This window comes from Triticum aestivum, chromosome 5B (assembly GCF_018294505.1).
Source record: "Triticum aestivum cultivar Chinese Spring chromosome 5B, IWGSC CS RefSeq v2.1, whole genome shotgun sequence".
Lineage (NCBI taxonomy): Eukaryota > Viridiplantae > Streptophyta > Magnoliopsida > Poales > Poaceae > Triticum > Triticum aestivum.
In genome coordinates, this window is record NC_057807.1 from 704,772,705 (window position 1) to 704,786,984 (window position 14,280).

Consider the following 14,280-nt stretch of genomic DNA (forward strand, 5'->3'; position numbering starts at 1 on the left):
AGGACATGAGCGCGACGACCACCAATGAGGCGCACGAGAAGGACGCGGGGACGGCGGTGGCGGCTAGGCGGGTGGGCGAGAAGCGGCTAGGTTTTCAGTCACCACGGTGCTGCTACTTTTTTATATGTCTATGTGAGAAATGATTAAAATGCCCTTGGTGGGGCACACTAATTACAGGCGATGGCACGAGATACTTACACGGGGTGAAACTATTCATTGCTATAGGAGCACGGGTTCGATCCGACGACCAAGACTCTACAGCGACTCGATCGGACGGCCCAAATTGCATCAAGCATTTTGATCCGACGACCTAGAGTGCCTGAGCTCTGAGAAGCCAGGGATTCACCCCCGGTTCTTATTTCTCGATTCGTGTTATAAAAAAATTGGCTCCCGTGGCACGTGCCTAGTGAAATATAAACATGGTTTCCTTATGAAAAAAACTTCAGAATTATGATGAGACAAATTACGCACATTTTTCACTGTAAAAATCCAACCGGTTCCCCATTTCCCGACCGCCGCAACATTCCCCATTTCTAGGGTTCTCCTCCGCCGTCCAGCAGCTGGCCGCCGGCGCGCTCCCAGGTCGCCGCCAGCGCGCCGCCGCAAGACCGGCGTCGGCCGCCTCCACCCCTTCATCCACCTCCGTCGCGCCGGCTTCCTCTCCTCCGCTCCCCGGCCGCGCCCATCTACCTCGACCACAGTGACCGGCCGGCCGCCGCAGGAGCTCGACCAAGACGACGGGCCGCCGCAGGAGCTCTACCCCGGCACCGCCTGCGCCGTCTCTCCTCTTTCGCTCAGCCTCCCTGTGCCCGCCGGCTCGACCACGGCGAACCACTCCGTACCAATTCGACTGTGAGGTAAAAAAAAAATCCAACTTTTGTGATGTTCTTGCCGCTGTCGGTTGCCAAATTTCTGACCGCCCTTTGCTTCTGATGGCGTTATTCTAGCTGCCCTGCCCAATGCGTTGATTGATTTCTACTGAAGCGGATGGCCAATACCCGGTCAGTAGGGGCGAACAATGAGGGAGCAGGGGACACCAAAGCCGGCGCCGCCACCAATGCGGAAGACCCCAAGTCTGCAACGACCCCCAACTCGTCTGCCAGTGGAAGGGAGTCCAGAAGCTTGTCCACGCGTGAAACAAGCTATGAGCAGAGGCCAAACCTCAGGAGGTTGAGCCGAGAAACAACAGGAAAGGATCCCATTGTGATGACCACCACCAGTTCTGCCGCTACACCGGTTCCGCAGACATCTATGAGGGGCAGGAGCAACCCCAGCACACCTGATTCCCCGAAATCATCGGCAAAGAAGCTAAAGGGGTCGACCAGGAAGGCCAGTACCCCAAAAATGTCCGGCGGAGTAAAGAAAAGTACCATTTCAGCTTCTGCTGCTTCAAATGATTCAACTGGAGTTCCTCCCAGTCCAGTGGCTGCTCTTGGCAAAACCGTAAAAGGAAAAATTGACGAACGTAACTCAACCAAGAATACGCATGATGCTTCCGAGAGTTGTACCAGGCCATTGAAGCAGCAGAAAAGGCCAACCGTGGAAGACAATCGCTCTGTTTTGAGGTATGAAGAAAGTGGCGCACATGAAGAAGATAACCAGGCACATTTAAGTCAGGTCGTCAATGAATTTTCTGAAGGCTATACTTCTGGTCGGTGTGAAGCTCCCGAGGTGATACTGGAGACAGTTCTGTCGAAAACTGATGTTGAAAAATCTGCTCCCATTTCAGAGGTTTGCTCAACCATCCTCTATTCTCGAGTTGTTGGTTTTTTGATTCTACTCTTTGTGAAATCAAGGTGTTGCTGTAAGTACCAGTCCTCTCTGCCTTCATCCTTTGTAGGTCTTTACCCTGGAGTAGCAAAGTAGAATTAAATAACAAATTCTGGTAATAGATTAATATGTTCTTTCGTTGCTCATAGATCACGTATCACCTCTTGGGCTTAAATTATTACAGCTCTTGACCTTACATTATTACAAAGCATTACTGTAATTATCATTGTTATTTTCCTTCATCCTTTATATGTTGTAAGCCTCGAGTAGCAAAATCGAAGTAAATAACTGAACACATATTACAGTAATACATCAAAATGTTCTTTTATTTGCACCTGAATTATCTCATATAACGTCTTGAGCTTCTGACTTTATTACAACCTATGCAAGATGCAGTGTCCGCCTGACAGGATACCCTGTATAGTTTCCTTTTAGCAACTTGAATTCCTATTAAGCAAATGCTTGATTTTTGCGCAACATCCTTGTTGCTTCAATATGTTGGCTTCTTATTTGCAATGCTGCTTTTCTTTCTCTTATCATCCTACCATCTGTATCAAAGGACTTGGTTACACTATCAATTCTTGAACAGGCACATATGACTGCTGATCAGCGCTCACAAAATATTGTGGCTGAAAGCAGTCCTGCAATGGATGCTAGAGAGCCAACTGATAACTGTTCAGAACTCACACTTCATGTTGAAATGGCCCGGAAAGCGGACTCATCAAAATTTGTGGAGTATTGGGTTCCTGCTCGCCTTTCACGAGTGCAACTAGAAATGTACTGTTATACCCTACTTTCAAATTCACCAGCGCTTCAATCACATCCAAAAGCTGACAGTGTTGGTGCTCTTCGCAACATTCTTGTATCCCTCCGGAAGGTTAGCTGTTAAAATATTCTGAGCATGCATGATACCTTTTTATCACACTAGGGAGCTAGACAGAAACTGCAATGTTACTCAATTTGCATAGCTAACTGTCTTTACTGATCTTATCATGCAACAGTGCTGCGACCACCCTTATCTAGTAGATGAAATGCTGCAAGCCTCACTTCCCAAGGGCCACCCAGTAAGTGATATCGTAGATATTGGAGTGTGTGCAAGTGGCAAGCTACTGCTTCTTGACAAAATGCTCCGAGAAATCAAGGAAAAAAGGAAGAGAGTTCTTATCCTCTCCCAGGTGAGCGTTTTGTGGTACCATGCCTCAAATAATTACTTTCACTATTTAATTTTGGCCCAATTTATGTAGGAATGTCTGTTATGTGTGATTCATTACTAGTTCTTGTATCTAAAGAGTTGGCAAGCATTACGTCCTCAAAGCATGCATTATTTATTTTTGGTAACTGAAGCATGTGATGATTTCCCTTGCTTATTTGTCAATGTTATGCACAAGTGTTATTAACTTCTCATATGAGGAAAAAATTCAAGCTGTCTTTGCTCTTTGGTACATTTTGTCAAATTATTAGTAATAACATCTGGGTATCACTTCACTCAGTCGCAAAATCAAGAGCTGCAGAAAGACCGGTGATGTTTCACTTTAGTACAGTTATGCACATAAGAATCCCGCAGCATGGAGTTTCTAGACATTGATTTAGTTTGACAGTTTAAACACCAAAGAAATTCTTGCACGGCACTTCACTCTCTCCAATGGTAACTCTTGTGTCCTTTGCAGCAACGGGCAGTAGAAAACCAGCATCCGTCTTTTCTTCAGATGCCCCTTTAATGTCAATTGTTGGACCAAGCTTGGCATTCAGTGGGGCAGACCGGCAGAGAAATGGTATCGAACACATGCTGCACCATTGTACTGCTGGTTCCTCGGGAAATAGATTCTTAGGCATCTTCTTTATGGCCTGTTGGCTTATATCTGGAAACATATAACACACAGATTTTTAGCAAAGTAGCCCCTATTAGACCATTGCTCATCCTGAAAGAAGTCCATGTTCAATCCTTTAGTCAGAGTCTTTCTCAGTCTTGTGTTCTTACTTGAACAACCCCCTCTCCCCCCAATGGTGTCTATATGAATGCATGGTTGACCCTGCAGAAAGCTGACACATCTGCACTTGTTCTAAAATTTATATTTTTCTGTGTACAGTGCACATATGGTTCACTTCAGAAACAACATTATGCAAGCACATATTCTAACATCTTGGCATCGGTTAAAAAAACATGTGGGTACATTTTTTCAAAATGTAAAAATGTTACTTTTCGAGCACCATGTGTACTTTTTAATAACTGACGGGTATATCCCTTATTAAGATCATTGTTTGGTAGTTTCTGATTCATCATTGTTAGAATTAAATATCATGATCTTTTGGAAAGGTTTCTCAAGCTTATCGGCGCAATATAATGGTACTTTCTTCTATGTGCAGTTTTATGACGGGGCTGGCTATCAAATGGGTGACATTTTGGATGATTTTGTCCGTCAAAACTTTGGTTTTGAGTCATTTGAACGGGTGAAGCATGGTTTCAGTTTACCAAAGAAAGAGGCTGCAATGAGTATGTTCAATGACACGACTAAGGGCCGGTTTATTTTTTTGATTGATAGTCGTGCATGTGTCCCAAGCATTAAACTATCATCAGTTGATGTCATCATCATATATTGTAGTGATTGGAATCCCACAAATGACTTGAGAGTCCTCCGGAAGATCAGCATAGAGTCACAATCTGAATGTGTGCCCATTTTTCGTTTGTATTCATCTTGTACAGTGGAGGAAAAGACTCTTATACTTGCAAAGCATGATCGTACATTTGATGGCAGTGTCCAGAATATAACGCCTATCCTGAGCCATTCTCTGCTTAGTTGGGGTGCATCATTTCTCTTCAGTAGACTGGAAGGGCTAGAAAACGATGCATATTTAAGCAAGGATTCTGATGCTGAAAAACTGTTCATGGATAAAGTACTTTTGGAGTACCTATCAAAGTTATCCACTGAAGATGATCCCAGCACCAAGATGAGCAATGCAGCCATATCACAAGCTCATCTGAGTGGACCTTTTTATTCTAGAGATACTGTTTTAGTAGGTGAGACGGAGGGGATCTCTGCACCTGATAGTGATCTCCCAAAGTTCTGGGTAAATTTGCTAGGTCGGAAGTCTCCTCGTTGGCAGTATATAACTGGGCCGGCACAAAGAAGCTGTAGAAAGAGACAAAGCATGGAAGAAGGGAACATTCCTGCTGATGATGCTGAAGCCAGTACCAAACATAGAAAAATTGCTGGAATCTTGGATTCATCTGCAAATGTTTTAGCTGGCAAAGACAATGACTCAATATTGCCTGAAATTAATACGGCATCTAGTTCTCATCAAATATCAGTTGACGACACATGGCAGGAACAAGGTATACTAACAGCTCTGTTTTTGGTGTCAATAATGAACTGTTCTAACAGACTCCATTTTGTAGGGGTGGAAAATCTTCAGGACACACAAAATAGTCTGCACATCCAATTGAAGCGAGAGTTCTCAAAGCTATATGAATTGTTTGAACTACCGGTATGCTGAATGTAACGATTTCATTGTTCTCTTGATGTTTGTGTTGAAATATATTGCCCGCCCTTCTTCATCAGTTTGGACTTGGGAGTGCCCGTCACGTCATGGTTCTGTCAGGCCTTAAATGTCAGATTGATGTAGGCCGTAGATATTCTATTAAATAATAAATACTGCGTTGTCCGGGTGTTGAGCTTGACACCTCTTGGCTCAGATACCATAGTACGTTTCAAAATACTTCTCATATTGCTTTTGTCTTAAGTCAAAACATTGTAATATTTGACCACATTTATATAAAAGAATACCAATATCTACCATACTAAATAAATACAATACAAAAATATATTCCATGATGGATCTAGTGATATTGATTTGTTATTGTGAATGTTGGTATTTTTTTTTGAATATTTTTTTCTATTAACTTGGTCAAACTTCACAAGATTTGACTTGAGACAAAGCTAATGTGTGAAGTATTTGAAACAGAGGGAGTTTTTAGTTGCATGCACCATCCAGTTCAACCAAAAGTCCGAACTGAGAAAGGGCCGGCCATTATACTTAAACAGTTTACTCTTCTTAATTTACTAATATTGGTAAAATACTTGAGGCAACAACCAGTAGTTAATATTTTTAAGCTCTCAAGTCAGTTCTTTTAGCAAGTAGGATTTTGATAATTTTTTCTGTGTATAATGGAAGATTCTCGCTGTGTCACACATAATGTGTCACAAATACCTAATGATAGCTTTTTGCCAAGTTGGGTCTCCGTAACATCAGATTTTTGTAACATTTTTTTGAGAGAGCTCTTTATAACTGAAAAGCTTGCTTTAGTTCTTGTTGTGTCATCTTCAACCAATTTATATTTAGTAGTTACTACTAGCTAACCTAATGTAAGTACATTGTTTTTAGTACCATATTATGAGTCTTGCTAGCATCTCCATTGTTGGTGCTGGCAATGCCAAACTGATACCAATATCATCAGTAGAGTTCTTCTCTCTGTACACTTCAGATTTTATTTGGCAGCATGAAACATCATTATGCCATTCTATTGGATTTCACATTTTAGGAGTGTTGGAGCAACTCTAGCAGAGTCGCCATACCCGCAGCCTCCAAAACGCATATGGAGGGCGCTCCACAATTTTTTGGAGCTGCCGAGGCATCGCGCAAACTTTGGCATATGCAGCCTCCAATTTCCCCCCCTTTTTTTGGTTTTGTCAATTCAATACTCACATTCAATTGGAGTGATTCAGACACTAAATTCAAATAAGATCGCGATACAAAGTTCTTATATAGGAGGAGAAACGTCGATTGGCGACATTTTCATACATAATTAAAGAGGGGGGGGGGGACAATTGTTGCTTTTATATGTTTGTAGTGACTATATCTAGGGGAATGTCGATAAGCGACAATGTCTTACATATATTAGATATTAGGCGCGTCGGGTTGAGGACTAGGTGTGGCGGCGGGGCGGTTCGGCGCGGTTCTTGCCAGAGCTGGACTTGGAAGGGGACAGACGCGTCCACGCTCCCTGGCCGCACAAAATTGGGCATGAGTGCCTTCACCATTTTGGGCAGACACCATCGTTGAGGTTGGGGGTGGCTTGGCCAGCGGGGGGATGATCCCAGATGGAGCGCTCCTTCTGTGGGTCCATCTCCTGTACTACCGCCTGCGCCACCTTGAAGTTGGCCCAGAAGGCGCATTCCCTCTCCGCCGCGGCCTCTTTGATGCTGCCTCCTTGACGCCTATGGCAGAGGCGGCGGCCTGGTGGGCATCCCAAGCTGCCCTAGCAGTGAGGGAGCGGCGGGAAACCAGCCGTGAAGTCGATCTTGGACGCGACCGTGCAGGGCTTTGCAGCAGCGGGCGGCCTGCGACACCCTCCAGCTCGTCCTGGCGATCGCACTCCTCCATGATGAGGGCGTCCTCCTCCTGGACGTCCTCCTGTCCAGCTGCCGTGTCTCCTCCGTGAGTGGCGGCCAGTCCGGCCTTCGGCGAAGCGGCATGGTGAGGACAAGGAGGGAAGTGGAGAAGAAAGTGGAGCTGTGGGCGGCAGGGAGATGAGCTGGGACGAGTGCTGGCCTTTTTAAATCCACGAGCGGCAGGAAACGGGGTGGGCGGGTGGCGGGAAAATGTGGCAGAAATGGGCGCGGGCTGTTGGACACAAGGCGACAACCATTAATTGGCTCGTTTTGTGGTGAGATAAGTGGCTGCAGGACTGGTACGGGCATCTGACACATGCCATATTGGAGCATGTTCCAAAAATCTTGGAGGCCAAGGGTGATATGGTGACTTTGCTAGACACCTTTTTTTTGGCCCCGAATGCACAGTTGGTTATTATGGCGATTGGGCCGTTTTGCCGATTCTGCTAGAGTTGCTCTTAGTGTTTAATATATTCCTTTGGTCAGAAGTACAAACCTATTGGCAGTATTGAAAGTTCTGCAAGGAAGATATTAAGAACCAACCAAATACATCCCGAAGAGAAGTAAAATGTTTGGTTGTTTGTAATTGATCAACAATCATAAATTGTGCCTAAACTGAAGAGTGCAGCAATTCTGAACAGCAATACATTATGTGTAGCAAATAAGTTATCAAAAAATAATTTACCCTACGATTTGAGCGAGGTTGAAATTTCTGAAGACACATGATTTCATATACTCATCATTTTGCTATTTTAGCTGATTGGATTCTTTGATAGAACGGTAACATGTTGTGCAGGGGAGTGTTAAATGTGTATGTGAGGAACTTCTTGAGTATGCTTTGAAGAATTACCAAGTCAGTCAGGAGCCAAAGCATCCATTCAACATTGCACTGGTTAGAGACGAGTCTTCTTTAATTTTTTGTACTACATGTTCAATGTTAAATGTTGCTGTTCTTCCTGAATCTTTTCCTTCTTTGCATGCTTTACTTCAGTGCTGGCATGCTGCGTCTCTCTCAAGGCACAAGGTTAATCATAAAGAATCACTGGCCCTTGCTGAAAAACACTTGAACTATGAGTGCAGTGTAACTTTCACTGAGTTGGTTTATAAGAAGCTAAGGAACCTAAAGAAGAAGTTTGCACGTAGAGGAGGCGGAACAGGCAAGAACAATCAATCAATTTCAGTAAAGGACATATCACCATACCGGCAGGAGACCTCAACTAAATATGGAAATGACAAGCCAATCCCTAAGCAGACAGCATCTGTTGGTGGGAACGAATCACATCAAGAGGATTCACATGATTTAGTGATTGAGGCTATCGTATCAGGAGAGAAGGAACTGCTATCTGTTCCAGAGATTCATGAAAAACAAGATTTATCAAAGGACGCACTTCTTAGTAGAATCACAGAGACAAGAATTAATTTAGTTGACATGGTTTTTTCCTTGAGAGAAAAGAATATCCATGATAAACAAGCAAACGAGGTGGCAATGTTTGACATGCACAGGCACAAGGGAGTGGTGAAACTGAGAGAAGCATGCAGAATAGTTGTGGAACATCTTCGTAGGTCTCAAGCTGATCCAGAGAACAGAGGTGGTCAAACAAAGCTACTAGTTGAATGCCTCACTATGCTAACAAACCTAATAGTTGAATGGTTCACTATGCTACTATATGCGTTTCTGAAGCACATGAGGTACCAGCGTGAGAAGCTTGACTTACAGCAATCAAAGGTGTGGACTAAGGAGTTGCAGTTGAAGGAAAAGTTCCTTCACGAAGCAAATTATGGCCATTTAGATCATACTTTTGATCAGCATATCTATTTACCAGATTCAGACTTTGCTATTGAGGAATTCAGCCACTTTAACACCTGTGTTGATACAGCTACTTTGGCAAACTGTCCGCAGTCTTTGCATGAAACCTCAGCGATGGAAGTTACATTGGTTTGTAGTGTGATTCCATCTGATGTTATCAATGCAGAAGCAGCGAGAAATGGTTCTGTTGAAGGAAGGCTAGCATCAGAAGAAGGTATTGGTTTGAGAGAGAACATGATCAGCAATAGTTCTGATATCATCAACTCGCGAGGAGGGGCATCTCTGGCTGTTCAACACCAATTAATTTCTAGTCCTGCAATTGATAATTCTATTAATCAGGTAGGGCATGGATTAATCAGGTCCTGTACTTACTAGTTCTTTGGAGTGCTGTCATTCTGATTTTATAAGCTTATCCATGTCAGGAATGTCAGATTTTTATTTTTATTTTTTACAGAAACCTCCAACATAATTTGCAGTCAATTTATTATAACAGATTGAAGCTTTGGTTCAAGTTTCATGTCATGTTTTATGGATTGTAGATTTTTCGGACATAGCAAAAAGGAAAGGAGATGTTTAGTAGGCTTATCTAGGATGTGTTGTTTTTTGCTCTTTCCACATAGCAATGTGAACATAGGTACTTGCTCATCATGGGCTGTACAGTACACTAGGCATAGAAAAGTGTTTGTAGTATGTTGCCTTTCATACTCTGTCATGTTTTATGGTTTGTAGATTACTTATTTAAGTTCTTTGTAATACAGCGAAAGGATAAGAAATGTTTGGTAGGCTCATCTATGAGCGTCTGTGACAGTGTACCCATTTACTTGAACGCACTTCCTAATAGTGGACATCACAGTTGATGCAGCACTTGTCTTTCCATTCGAGTCAGTGCTGAGCACATGGTCTTCATGTTCCAATTCATGGTGATTCATTACATTATGGTTGCACTAGTATTCCTTGTGACCTTTTTTTATTAGTACCCATTATGATACTAATCATATGTACCTGTAACATATATCAGGAGTCTTCAAGTGGTGACCATAGAAGAACTGAGCATGTTGAGCGACAGAGTGGTGTGGGTTCGCAACCATTACCGGGAGAGACTGACCTTGCAGAAATGGAAGTTAACATCGACAATGGAGGCGGTACTCATGCAGATCCACCTTACTTGGAACCACAGACCGTGGCTCTGGTGCCCAGCCAGGCTTCCTTGCAAATGTCTAAGGAAGTTGAAGCTGAGGCCAATCTTGTAATGCAGTCAGCCCAACCAATTGTAGCACCAGTACAACTTCTGCAAAGAGAGGCAGAACAAGTAGACCGTTCTGGTATAACACCAGCTCAGACTTTGCAACCTGAAACGCAACCATCAGCATCCAGGGAAGTTTATACCCAGACAGATCTGATAATTCAGTCTGCACAACCAAGTACGCCAACTGAGCTTTCACAAAGAGATGTAGAACAAGCAAGCCTTTCTCGTGTACCATCATCTCAGTGTTTGCCATCTGCAATGCATCCATCGGTTCCACCGTCCAGTATTCTGCTTGAAAGAACTCACCCTGATCAGTGTCAACCATCAAGTCATCAACCCGACGCTGCACCGGGTTCTTCAGCACAACTCTTTCCGTTGGCACCAAGCATGTTTAATCATCCACCAGTTGGTGATGATCCACTGAAAAATGAGTTGCACAGATTCCGGTTATGCATTGACTCGCTTAATAAAACCAACGAGCTAAAGGTTTGCCATTTCTTCTAGCTTATGTATGTATATCTTGGTTGTGAATTTCGTACACTAGTTCTGGGATTCATCTTGTTCTCATTTTTTCACTTATGGACAGCAATCACAACTTAGGACCGAGTATAGCCAAGAAAGGGAGAAGCTCAAACAAAAGTATGATTTTTTACTTCAAGAACAAGATTCCTCTCATCTTCAGCAAATGAAGACACTAAATAATTTATGTGAGAAAGTTCTCCTCAACCAGTCACTAGCTGACAATCTTCAGAAGGAATTCATATCTTCTGGAGAACAAGGTATTGAGTATTGACTATAGACAATCGTTTTTTTATGTCCTCTAAATGAATATGCTGACATGATTTGCAAACATCCATCCCAAATCTCTATTGCTAATGCCAATTACTTTGATCTGCAGTTAGAGCCCACAGCCCTCCAAATCACCAGACACCCCAGACTTCTCAGCAAGTTCCCACGAGGCCTTCAGCGGTGGCGTCGACTGCATCACCAACTGCGTCGTCGTCAGCTGGTCGACCACCAGTGCTGATACATCATGTCCACCCGTTACAGGTTGATCAACCATCACCATCATCATCGCCATCTTCACAAGTGGTCAGACCACATCCGTCCATACTAAACAACATTGCCAGATCAACATCAACTAGTTTTAGTCTCGCGCCAGTTCTGCCATCGGGAAGCTTTGGAGTACAGAGTGAACTAGCACGTGCACCTGCTCCTCATCTTCAGCGCATTTTGCCTCCACAGGTGCATTCGATGGCATCTGCAAATCAGCAGCAGCTTCCAACTAGGCTGGAGAGCATGTCTGCAAGGACATGGTCTACCCCTGTGACTCCAATAAATATAAGACAATCATGCCCACAGGCCGCTCCCCCAGGGAACCCATCACTGTCAAGCTTGCACCTAAGTTCACACCCCACTATACCCGCACCCTTTGGGCCATCAAGTTCACATCAAATTCGGCAGGTTCCACCACTGGCATCAAGTTCGCAGCTAGCACACCTGCTGTCGCCAGTACCTTCGATTCCAAATCCAGTTCTTCCACTAACATCACCGCGAGGTTTGACTATGACGTCTAGCGTTTGCTCAGCTGCGTCGAATGTGTTGCCAAGTAGTGGCGTTGGGCCTTCCGCACCAGGCTCGCCGCAGTCAGATTCTGATTCAGCATCACTGGATGAATGGCTAACAGAAGGTCTTGGGCTGCCCAGTGATCCCCATGGCGTGGCGGCTCCTGATGTGATATGCATATCTTCTGATGAAGAGACAGGTACTTCCACATTTCCTTGACACCGAGTGTAACAGGTTGCTTGAAAAATTAGAGATCTCAAAGATAGCACCATTACAAAGATACCAATGATAATTTAAATATCATTATCTCAGGTGCAAATGACACAAATGAATTTGTTGTCTCAAGTGCAGATTTATAAACAGAAAACTCCCTGACATACTATTTTAGAAAAAAGATAAGTGTTAAAGATTAGATTGTCAACTGGAGCTGCCGCCATGCACACAATGGGCAGATCCATTGTTCTTCCATGTTATCCAGTATGAAATTCAGTAACAGACCTACAATGTGATTCAAAACCGATACTTAGAAATACATATATTTCAGTTGCAACTAAACTCTACATAACAATGAACGAATAGTAACTGCCAGGCACTTAGGATAGCTCACACTTTTGGTGTTGAATCCAATATAAGGTGTTCCGTGTTTTTTTTTAAAGCTGCCATGTGTATTTATTCTCAAGAGAATACATCTGCACGCAAGGAACTAGCTCATGAGTCTCAAACTAAGTGAACTAGCTCATTAGTAGTCTCTGCTTTTGCTTCATTAGTTTTGTTGTAGCATAGTTCCATTCATGGTTCCCATTACTTATTTTTCTCTGTCATTTACAATTTTCGTTTGGCAAAGTGATGTACCTCTTGAATAATCTAATGGTGCTATCAGTTCAGGCATTGCACTTAACGCTTGCATTTTTTCGAAGAATATTTGAAATGAACTAGATCACGAGTCTCAACCTGGACAGAGTTGTTTGTTCTGTTTGCACAGCTAAATCTGCTACACTTTGATCTATTCACGAATCAGTTAGACAAGTGGTAAAATTGTTTGTTACCCAAGTGATGGATGCCTAACAGATTGAATCATTTGCTATATAGATGACCAAACCAAGCAAAAAACGGCGCTCATTGCTGAAGAGCTCCAACAGAAGGTTGCTTGCAAGGTTTTGGTCAAAGGTGGTGCTTGCAAACAAGAACAATTGATGCCCAGATCGATTTTATAATCGCTGATTTGTGATGCAACCCCTTGTTTCTGCTACAAAACCTCGAGTAACGGCATGTAACTGGGATTAACCGGATGTAATGCTTGTTTCACAAATTTGTGATGCGACTTCTAATTCTACGTATATGACATGGATGGATTGACAAGAATTCTGATACCCAACTGATGAAAAATGACATTTGTGTGACCCAGCCGTTTGTTCTGCTCCACTGTCACCATTCCCCTCGTCTCTTCCCTGGCTGTTAGATCAAGTAACCTGTACCCACATCTACTACAAACCTACTGGGCAGACTAAATCGAGGGAAGAAGTACATAAGCTTGTGGGTTAATCAATATACATAGATGATTTACCTATCTGTAATCAGCTCTAAATCTCGGGGCAGGAGTTGAGATGAACTTTCGGGCCAGAGCTCATCGTATGAGCTGAACTTGATTGATCTTTGTCTCAAAAAAAAAAAAAAAACTTGATTGATCTGGATACTAATCGGACATCAGTTTCAATGATTCCACTGAGTTTCCATGCGATACTTTCTCGTGCTGGTCAATCTCATAAGTTCTTTTTTTTTGAGAAATATCGCGCTTTCATTGATCAAGGATTATTAAGAGAGTGCCTCCCGGTTACAATCTGGGGTTACGAAAAACAAAGTCATTGAAGGACTCAGATGATCTAACTAGAATATGTGCTGTGACAACCGACAAATGATTTACATGACTAAAGCGAATGGACGACAAGAATGACACCAACTCCTTGATATCAGCACTGGCGAGCCTCACCGGCGAGCGATCAACGGTAGAAGCATTGTTTCTCTGGATAATGGATAAACAATCTGATTGGAAAACGTCCCTTGGAAAGCCTTCCTCGCGGGTGTGAGCCACCGCATGTAGCACCAGTGTTTCAGCTACTTCTGGGCCGGTAATCTTGTCAACGTGCTCGCAGCAAGCTAGCAAGCAGTCTCCGATGTCCTTTAATATATCCTATCGGCTCAGTTTTTGGGGAAAAAAGTTCTTTTGCTCACGACCTCCACCAAGCCGCCGCCACTCTCGGCCATTGTCGTTTCTTCCCCAATGGCTCCCCAATCACAGTCCAGCAGCCGCTTCTCCTCTCCAATGCAACTTTTGAATCAACATCACTCCATGGCTGCTCCTGTAAAATGTTTGATTGTTCAGTGTGTTTCCAGGATACAGAGAGGAGTACATATATAGGGGAGCCGGGCGCAACCACGGCAGGACGTGGGGAGAGGCGATCATGCAACGATCGTGCAGTACAGGTGTGACGCGAGTTCACGCTCTA

The 14,280-nt window shown here is 43.5% G+C and overlaps 1 protein-coding gene across 1 annotated transcript; it reads left to right on the forward strand.

Annotated features, from left to right (window-relative positions):
- Positions 1-484: 484 nt before the first annotated feature.
- LOC123114401 (uncharacterized) lies at positions 485-13,138 on the forward strand. Its single transcript, XM_044535855.1, has 12 exons — positions 485-857; positions 948-1,731; positions 2,360-2,647; positions 2,772-2,945; positions 4,135-5,101; positions 5,165-5,253; positions 7,954-8,049; positions 8,149-9,303; positions 9,983-10,696; positions 10,797-10,989; positions 11,109-11,975; positions 12,866-13,138. Exons 2-12 carry the CDS (start codon positions 988-990, stop codon positions 12,988-12,990), a joined length of 5,412 nt encoding a protein of 1,803 aa, XP_044391790.1. The 5' UTR covers positions 485-857; positions 948-987; the 3' UTR covers positions 12,991-13,138.
- Positions 13,139-14,280: the final 1,142 nt, after the last annotated feature.

Coding starts and splice junctions, on each gene's coding strand:
- LOC123114401 (XM_044535855.1), top strand. CDS start 988: ATGGCCAATACCCGGTCAGTAGGGGCGAACAATGAGGGAGCAGGGGAC. Junction 2,648..2,771: donor TTCTTGTATCCCTCCGGAAG/GTTAGCTGTTAA, acceptor ATCATGCAACAG/TGCTGCGACCACCCTTATCT. Junction 2,946..4,134: donor GAGTTCTTATCCTCTCCCAG/GTGAGCGTTTTG, acceptor TTCTATGTGCAG/TTTTATGACGGGGCTGGCTA.